Source organism: Periophthalmus magnuspinnatus, chromosome 23, assembly GCF_009829125.3.
Source record: "Periophthalmus magnuspinnatus isolate fPerMag1 chromosome 23, fPerMag1.2.pri, whole genome shotgun sequence".
In the NCBI taxonomy this organism is placed as follows: Eukaryota; Metazoa; Chordata; class Actinopteri; order Gobiiformes; family Gobiidae; genus Periophthalmus; species Periophthalmus magnuspinnatus.
The window spans coordinates 7,177,186-7,186,458 of record NC_047148.1 but is presented as its reverse complement, the minus strand read 5'-3'; the positions used below and the strand labels follow the sequence as shown (position 1 = coordinate 7,186,458).

Below are 9,273 nucleotides of genomic sequence, written 5' to 3'. Positions count from 1 at the left end.
GCAGCAGTATTAGAGAATTGGTAAAGGAGAATAGAAAACAGCTTTTTCGAGAAGTAGGATAAGTGATATTTAAACAGCTTAATAATGAAACTCAAAAAGGTATTCTAAAGGCATTCTAAGAATCTAGAATACAGTACTTGATGAAAATGAATATGCACACGCTGTCGTAACGGGTGAGTGTAGCGGACCAAAGGATGCAGACTCGGGGAATATTTACAGGATTTATTGCAAGAATAAGGACAAGGTACAACCAGTGGGTGATCCGGAGGTGAGCAGGTACACGGGACACAGGAACAGACCACATGAAGGGATGACAGGAAGACAGGCAGACCAGACGGGCGTAGGGCAGAGCAGGCAGGAGACATCCAGGGCCGGAACATGGAACACAGGAACAGACAGGAATACAGGGCCGACAGGAATGCAGAGACACGACAGGGATGAAGTGAACACAACAATGATCCCACACTGAGTCTCCTCTCCCAGCTCCTTTTATGCCCAGCAGGCATGTTGATTGCACTGATGGGCTGCAGGTGCGCGCGGGAGGAGCCAGGAGCCCAGCCCAGATCTGGCAGGTGAGGGAGGGAAGGAGCACGCAGGGAGGAAAACCAGGAGTGGACACTGCGGATCATGACACACGCAAAATACTCCCTGTAAATGCAGGTATTATGTATCCAAATACAAGTATTCTTCCCAACACTTACCCAGAAAATTGTTAGCTTTGTAAGATCTGTAACAATGGATCCACAATGGCTTTTAAGAGTTTTGTATGGCAATTTAGCATGTAATAGTGTAGACATAGTGTAAGGTTTAATTGCACTTCAATTGGTATCCATGCTGCATATTTCCCAAATTTAACCCATACAGTGAGTGATCTTAATGCAAAGCACTATAAGTACCATTCAAAGTTAGGAAGGGCCATTCCTCCGGAAGATTTTAGTCTTTATAGGGTTGAAGCCCTGACTCTAGGCTTTTTTTTATTCCATAGAAATAAGCTTATAAGAGAGTGTAATTTCTTAAACCTTGTGGTAATGTTAAAGGTAGTACGGAGAGAGACCCACCTTTTAAGATTTCCATTTATGGCAAGCAACAGATTTTTTAGTTATTTTCAAACAGGAAATTAAGAGAGAAATAAATGAGGACCCCTAAACATTTTATACTTGGTACAATTGGTATACTATGAAAGTGTCTATTTAATATTGTTGATCCCAGAGGCATCAAAGCAGATTCAGCCCAATTCACCCTGTAGCCCGAAATATTTCCAAACATGTCAAATATGTTAAGGAGATAAGGTATTAATTCTGATGGGCTAGTGTGGATTAAAATGTCATCTGCATACAGAGAGATATGATTGTGCGTAACATTTATTGTAATAGATGCCATTTTTCTTAGTTTGCCTTACTAGTTGCGCAGTGGGTTCCAAAGATAGACAAAGGCTGTGTCTCAATTCGCCCACCTGGCCTTAGAATCACCATCTAAAGGGCGGTTCGAAGGGCAGTGACGTGATTTCCGGCACGACAAGGGCTGTTCCATTTCAACACACCCTACTGAATGCACCCGACAAACCTGCCCTTCCCTTTGCACCGTTTCCATGGAGATCGGACGTAACTGAAGCCTGCATCCGTGCACACTTCACGCACTTCTATATCCCGCCATGCACCGCGGCTACGCAAAAAAGAGAAGAAAATGGAGTCCGTTGCGCAATATACGTTCAAATGTTCGTACTGGTTTACCTCATCTACAACAGTGCGACATGAAACTGTTAAATCTGAATAAAGATCTGTAGTGTGTTTGATGATTAAAAAGGAGTTACATGGAATAAAGGAATGTGCAGTTATTGCTAGACAATAAGAGACATTATTATCATTAAAAATTATTACTGCAATAAGAATAATGTAAGAATCTTCGTTTCTATTGTAAGCGTCAAAGACAAAGAGACTGAAACGTAAAGTCAGAAGAGTTTAATGAGTTGCACACAGGTAATGTGAACAATGAAGCAACGGACTCTGAGGAAAGGACAGAAGAGAGTCCTGAGACGTGCACAAAATCTTCATGTGTTCCGGTACATTCCATAGGTCTGCACCCCCTCGTGGGCACGTGTCATTTACCTTAGTGTTAGTAAATCAAGACACTAGCTTGATGTAGCGCTGCACTGCTAGAAAATACCTTATAATAATCAGATGGAAAGAACTGGCACGGCATAGAAGGGAAACAGCGCCCTCTACTGTTATTAAAGTGGTGTAGCCACTGGCCAAAATACCGAACCATTAAACTGCAATATCCCACTATATGTACAACTAATCAGTGTCTCTGGTTTATAGACTATGAATGTCAAAATGATATTGTTACCTCTGTCTCTGTTATTACGTTTTCACAAGGTATATTGTGTTTAAGTTATGAAGTAGCTACAATTGAGTAAAAAAATCACCTCGAACGTTATATTTGCCTATTGATATTCAATCTAAACAGAAAGAAACGGCTGTGACGACGACATCTTGACTTTTTTCTATTAAATAATAAATCATTAAAAATAACGTACGTAATGTACGTATCGTACGCTCAAAGACAGCGGTGGAAGTGCGGTCCGTGGTGTAGGCCTGTCCCACTTCAGCAAGATGGCGGCTACACTGAGGAGGGTAGATTCTCGACCGGAACCTTGAAACTACACTTTTGAAGAGTACTTCGTAAGGACCCTTGAAGGGTGCATTTGGCGAATTGAGACACAGCCAAAGTAAGAGTGCATATAGGGAGTGGCCCTGGCACGAAGGACGAGACACAGAAAACCTGGATGAACACACATTAGCTGTTAACAGAAGTGCAGTAGGATTAGCATACAAGGTTCTAATCATCTGCTCCTTGAACCACCATCTTAACATGGTGGAGGGGTTTGAGCACCCGAATAATCCTGGGAGCTATGCTGTCGGAGGCCTGATAGGGTCACTCATGGCAAACAGGTCTTAGGGAACAGGTCAGACTAAGAGCGGTTCAGAAGCCCTTTATGTTGAATGAAAGGGCAAGGCCAGTTATGTCACCCGGACTGTCTTGGACACTTGGGGGAAGAGAGAGGCAGAGCTGTTGACTGATCGCCACCTGGTGAGTTCCGTTGGCGGGGGAGGAAGCCAGACAGACCTCGCAGACCCAAACGTATCATGAGGGTCTGTTGGGAACATCTGGCGGAGCCCTCTGTCAGGGGACCTTCAACTCATGCGTCTGGGAGAGATTCTCTCACATCCTGGGGGAGGCTGGGGACATGGATTCCGAATGGGCCATGTTCTCTCCCTCTATTGCCGATGCGACTGCTTGTAGTTGTAGTTGTAAGGTCTGTGGTGCTTGTCGCGGCGGCAACCCCCAAGCCCGGTGGTGGACACCTGAAGTAAGGGATGCCATCAGGCTGAAAAAGGAGTCCTAGCGAGCCTTGTTGGCTTGTGAGACTCCTGAGGCAGCTGGCGAGTACCGGCAGGACATGAGACTACCATATATATATATATATATATATATATATATATATATATATATATATATATATATATATATATATATATATATATATATATATATATATATATATATATATATATACATATACATATATATATATCATATCATATAAAGTATTCTTCCCAACACTGTATTAGTGACACAGGTGTGCCATCAGTGACATGGGTGTGTCAATATTGTTATTATTTCAGTACAATGATTATGCTACCTGCTGGAATTGTCATGATTAGATTGCAAGATAAATGATATGTTACGTTTTCTGCATGAAAGTAAATGTATTTGTAAAATATACCTTATCTTAAATAATTATATGCAAACATTCTCCTTGGTACTATTAGCAACAATAAAGTGTCTTTGAAATACCTCAAAAGTTCAAAAAACTTCACATGCAATTCGTCTGTGTATAAAATCACACTCACTATGTTGGTAGGACTCACTGAAGAGCATGACACATTAATGTTACTTTTTAAAATCATGCCATTTAAGTTGGGACAGTAAAATTTCCCTTGAACTTTGTAGTTTATGTCTCTGTTTTAACTTTTAACTGGGCTCATTTACTTCAGATGTGCTTTTTTTTTTTTTTTTTTTTTTTACACCAATGGCAGATCATCTTGGAAATGAAAACTGTGTTGAGAGAAAAAGAATAACATAATCAGATTTTCTACAGCTACAGATCAGATCCAGTCAATATCTGTGTTATTATTAATAACTAATATTTCTACATACAAGCTTTTTGTAATCTTACTGAACAATTAAATGCAAAATGTTTTGGTGTTTTTTTGTTGTTGTTTTTTTTGTCTTTTTGAAAATCTGTATACATAATTCTCATCAACTTTATTCAGCAGTGAAATGTTTTGTCCATCATTTACAACAATTCTGCTCTCTGTTCCCCTCTGGTAGTCTCCTCACATGAAACATTTATTGGATAATTTTTTCAGAGGTTTTAAAATTCACAATGCTGTTTAGTAGAAATGATCAAAGTAGTTTAAGAGAAATATTTTTAAACTTGCACACAACAAAACAACATGATGCTGAATTATATCTGAAAGAATCGTGTCTACACCATTGGTTTGACCATCATCCTGGTTGCCTTCAGAGAGTATGGAGCCCTGCCTTTCCAGCTGTCCCAGTGCAGACCTGATGCCCAACCAATGTGTTCTCCCATTGGGTGATAGTCACCATGGAGACTGGCCGACCCACAGCGACTGAACCACCAGCCACCTCCCTCTGAAGCGGCACACTCCTCCTCGGCTATGTCCCCAAAAATACAAGGGTGGCATCCATCATTATCCCTGTCTATGGTGCTGAAGCCAAAACCGTTCTGGTCGATTCCTGCGTATACTCCACGAATGGCATCACCTAAAGAAAAAATGTTCAAATCAAATATAGCTTTTAGTTTCAATGCAAATCCAGGTAATTAAAGCCTAAAAGGACCCTCTCTGAATCCTCACTACCTAAATCCCAGCACCTGCAGCCAATCATTAATCAGTTGTTCTGCTGCTCCAACTTAGAAAAACTGGTATGTGTTCTCTATATGCAGGTTTTTTTTACCGTAGAGTGGAGGCTACATATACTTGTGTCTGTTTTCTGGCAAAAATATAAACTGCTCTACATCTAAATTTAACCACTTTGCAGATTAAATAATAATAATTTTGCTGGTTAAATTAATCATTTAAAACGGTTTAGAGAGTTTTAGATTAGAAGTTGGTAGATGTAATTTGCCATTTTACCACTAGATGACGCCAAAGCACATGTGTTATACTTTTATTACAGTTCTTCTGACTAGAGTAAAGTAGCCATCTGTACCTGCAGTCCCTTTGTACGTCTTGACATGCAGTTTGAAGCCTGACTTCTCATTTCCCAGTTTAAAGTGACTGTACTCTGCAAACGCAGTATTTCCTTCATGGTCCCAGAGATCCACTCTCAAAATCCAGTTCCTGGTCTTGGCCTTGGTCAAAGCAAATACCTTGCTGAGTCCGAGCCAATGGTCCTCTGCAAATAAGCATCAAGTTACAATAATAATTTTATTTTTATTTTTTTCAGTATTTAAAGGAACAGTATGTAGATTTAGATTTTCAATTTCATAAACTTGGCCTATCTGTGTCCCACAGATCAACAAAAAAACCATATGATCATTTGCAATAATGAAATTATTTTACTGGCAAGGCAAGACAAGTTTATTTTTATTGCACAATTCATACACAAATTAATTCAAATTAAATTCAGTGCTTTACAGAATTATGTATGCCAAAGTATAAATGATCTCTGGGTTTCATAAATATCTTGAAGAGTGACTTTTGTTGTTTTTAACAAAAGCAGTAAGTGCACACCATGTTCTTAATTCCATTTGAAACATAGACTGGGAAACCCACTAATACATATGTTGACACACAGACCCCAAATATACTGTCCTATACTCATTACTGATACATGTATGTGGTTGGTACGTACGTGTGAGGCTCCCAAAGCCATTCTTATAGGCCAGCCAGCCTCTGTTGAACTTCACTTGGGGCCCGCTGCGTCTTTGGAAAACTGTCCAGCCGCCATCAGACTGCATCTCACAGTAAATCTACAACGGACAAGTAGAGAGCAAGTGCAGAATGTAGTTTAGTTTTGATAATAGTAGTTGTTGAGTTAAAAAGGACATCGAGTTTAATTGTCTCTATTTTATTTATTCAAATTGTTGTGGCCTTTACCAATTTAAACACAATAGGCTTATAATATGGAGAAAGAGCTGTACTCCATGACAGTCAAATGCAGAGAACACATTCACTTATGTTGATAACCCTCAAAAACTACTGGGTCAGAGTGGAAACTGGACTGGAGACCTCTGATTAAAGCAGGGGTGTCAAACTCATTTTCACCAAGGGCCACATCAGCAACATGGCCGCCATCGAGGGCCAGATGTAACTGTGAGGCAGTGTAAATGTCACTAAATGTAACCAAATGTCATGTAAAATAAATGTAACTACTTTTCAACTTGTTAAATGACTCTTTCTGTATTTATTACTTATTCAAGTTGCAAATATTACATGTCAGTTTATCAGGGATACACATTTACACAGACATTTTAAAAAGTGTGTATCGGGGCTCAACAGCTCACAGACCTTCAGCACTGCTTCAAAAACAGCCTTTTAATTATGGTACAATTTGTTGATTTTCTTGAAGGCAAACGTCTGCATACTTGGCTCTGTGTTTGGAGTCAAAGATCGACTTAGATTGTTCTTTCACAACCGACCCCGCCTCATAACACAAAAAACATACAGGTTTTTCTCCTTGAAAAACCTGAAAAACTTGTATTCACCTTCACCTTTCTTGAAACTGCCTTAATTTCCTACAATTTTCCTCTTCCTAAACATTTTGGGATCATTATTTGCAAATATTTCTCATTTTACATTTGTTGGGAAAATCTAATTAGCTTATGGTTAATGCACACATTAAAGCAGCATAGATTTATTTTAAAATTACAGTCATGCCTTTTAATTTACCTTCTCACGGGCCACATAAAATGATGTGGCGGGCCGCATTTGGCCCCCGGGCCTTGAGTTTGACACACATGGATTAAAGTAAAAAGGCTTGGTATTGGGGCAATGTAACATTTTTACACATTTTTTTTCTTAACTATACAAACAAAACTGTCTAAGTTATGTCATTAAAACAATATTACCTCAAATGGCGCTCTGACTCCTTTAGGCTGGATCCAGTAAACTCCACTGGATGCCTGAGGATTTTTGTTCTTTACATCACTACAGTCAGTTCCTGAGAAACACATGGAAATGTCAGATCATTTCAATCTGGGGAACATGTTCAAAATAATAACTCATCAGGCCGATGTATATGAAGAAAACCAGTGTGAACATAATTTACCTTGAGAGACATGTTGCTTCTTAAAAGGAAAAATAAAACACAGAGATTAGTTAAAATGAAAGTGCTGGTTCAGACAGGTCTGTTACACTGTGTCATTCAGAGCTGCATTTGTAATCTTAAAAAATACTCATCCGATCTCATACAGTAATGGACAGGCAAAGTCTACGGCTAGTATTAATACTACTTATACTGCTTTGTCTCCTACTACTAATACTACTACTACAATATTAAGAACACAGGGATTTCACTTTCTATATTTTTAATGCATCTGTATAGTTTATGGCATTTGCTCTCAAATTTATAGAATAAGTTCCACCTGAGATAGTATTTCCAAGCACTGCCAGATCTAAAACAGGACTTTATCAGGACTAAATTATGACTAAACATGGTCTAAAATTTGACTAAACCAGATTGAGAGACAAAACCATTTAAATAATGATGAACCCAAAAAGTACAATAAAAATATTAAACTGCACTGTATCTCCAGAGGCAGCCTGAGTATGTGTACCACTGCTGGAGAAACACTTGATCCAAAATCTATTTTCTCGTTACTGTGTATTGAGATTTTGGATAAGTTAATACCTAGCCTAGTTTATGGGGCATTTTAAAGGTGGGCTATGTAACTTCTCATGTGGGGGGCCTATACGTTTTCCTAGTGGCATCGCCTGAATGTCTCCATGGAGATGGAGATAGTGTAATACCAGTTAAGAGTAATGCCATAAGCCAGGTTAAGATATAACACCCCCATGGAGTTCAGCAGTTGTCAGACCCTTCATCTGTAAAGTTACATAGCGCCCCTTTAATGGCTATCAACTGAAAGATCTAATCCTGATTATATCAATAATATTGATAAAATAATAGTTTATTAAAATAGCCCTTTTAAAATCAAGTTATACAAATGTGTTTATCTGTATGTTCATTTTAGACAGGAATTTCTCTTTTTTAAAATAATAATAGATTAATATTAGCTGTACGCACCTTAGCTTGTACACTGTAGCTGAAGAGAATGACCAAAATGAGTCCACAATATCCAACGTTGCACCTCATTTTGAACTAAAGACAAAACTCCAAAAAACTGAAACAATTTCGAAATATATACCGACAAACGTGTGAGAGATGTACTTACACTCCCCAGTTATCGTTGTAACCTTTGAAACGTCAGTGGAATCCCTCAGTCATCCAGTAAGGGAGGTTAACTAACCTTTGAGAGCATGAGCTGTATTTATACACAGTAATATTACCACACCTCTTCCTCCTTATGGAGAAAGAGGTGTGGTAAGCCTAGGACAAATATGCTGACAGCAGTATTTACTAGCAGAGTTCCCATGTATTTTGGCCTTATCGCTCTTTTATTTTTATTCTTTATTTTTATTTTATTCTTATTTAAATGACTTTTTATTTATATTCTTAAATTCTATCCTGTGGTTGTGGCATCTGTTAACTAAGAGAATTTCCCTTCAGGGATCAATAAAAGTGATTCTGATTCTGATTCTTCTGATTCTGATTCAACAGACAACTTGACGAACAATACTGATAATAAATATAGAAAGTGAGAAAAGTAGTGCAGTGTAAGAGGAAAATGAGAATTTGAGTTTGACATTTACAGTCACCACAATGTATAAACTACTTTATAATATTTCATAAAAGTATCAACGCTGATCAATGCACAATTCATAAAGTTTTACTTTTTTTTTTAATGGTAACACTAAAATGTTCTAGACTAATAATACAATTTTGAGGAAAACTGTTCATCTGTTATTATACCCAGTTAAACCAGCTGTCATGATTAAGACAGTTACTTCACCTGTCAGCGGTAGTAAAAGTAAAGTATTCATAGTATGCAATGTTACACACTTACTACCATAACTACAATATTTGAGCCTATTCAAGTGAAGTCTGGTAGCCGGTAGT

At 38.4% G+C, this 9,273-nt stretch overlaps 1 protein-coding gene across 2 annotated transcripts; it reads right to left on the bottom strand.

The window, feature by feature from the left end:
• Positions 1-4,479: 4,479 nt before the first annotated feature.
• Positions 4,480-8,557, bottom strand: LOC117391888 (angiopoietin-related protein 5-like). Of its 2 annotated transcripts, none has more exons than XM_033989824.2 (7): positions 8,489-8,557; positions 8,341-8,415; positions 7,363-7,381; positions 7,163-7,254; positions 5,947-6,064; positions 5,302-5,487; positions 4,480-4,854 (listed from the first exon to the last, which is right to left on the bottom strand). In XM_033989824.2, the coding sequence occupies exons 2-7, from the start codon at positions 8,407-8,409 to the stop codon at positions 4,553-4,555; spliced, it is 786 nt and encodes a 261-aa protein (XP_033845715.1). In that variant the 5' UTR covers positions 8,410-8,415; positions 8,489-8,557; the 3' UTR covers positions 4,480-4,552. The 2 variants fall into 2 exon arrangements, with proteins under 2 accessions (XP_033845715.1, XP_055087876.1); XM_055231901.1 differs by having other exon boundaries at positions 7,363-7,378.
• Positions 8,558-9,273: the final 716 nt, after the last annotated feature.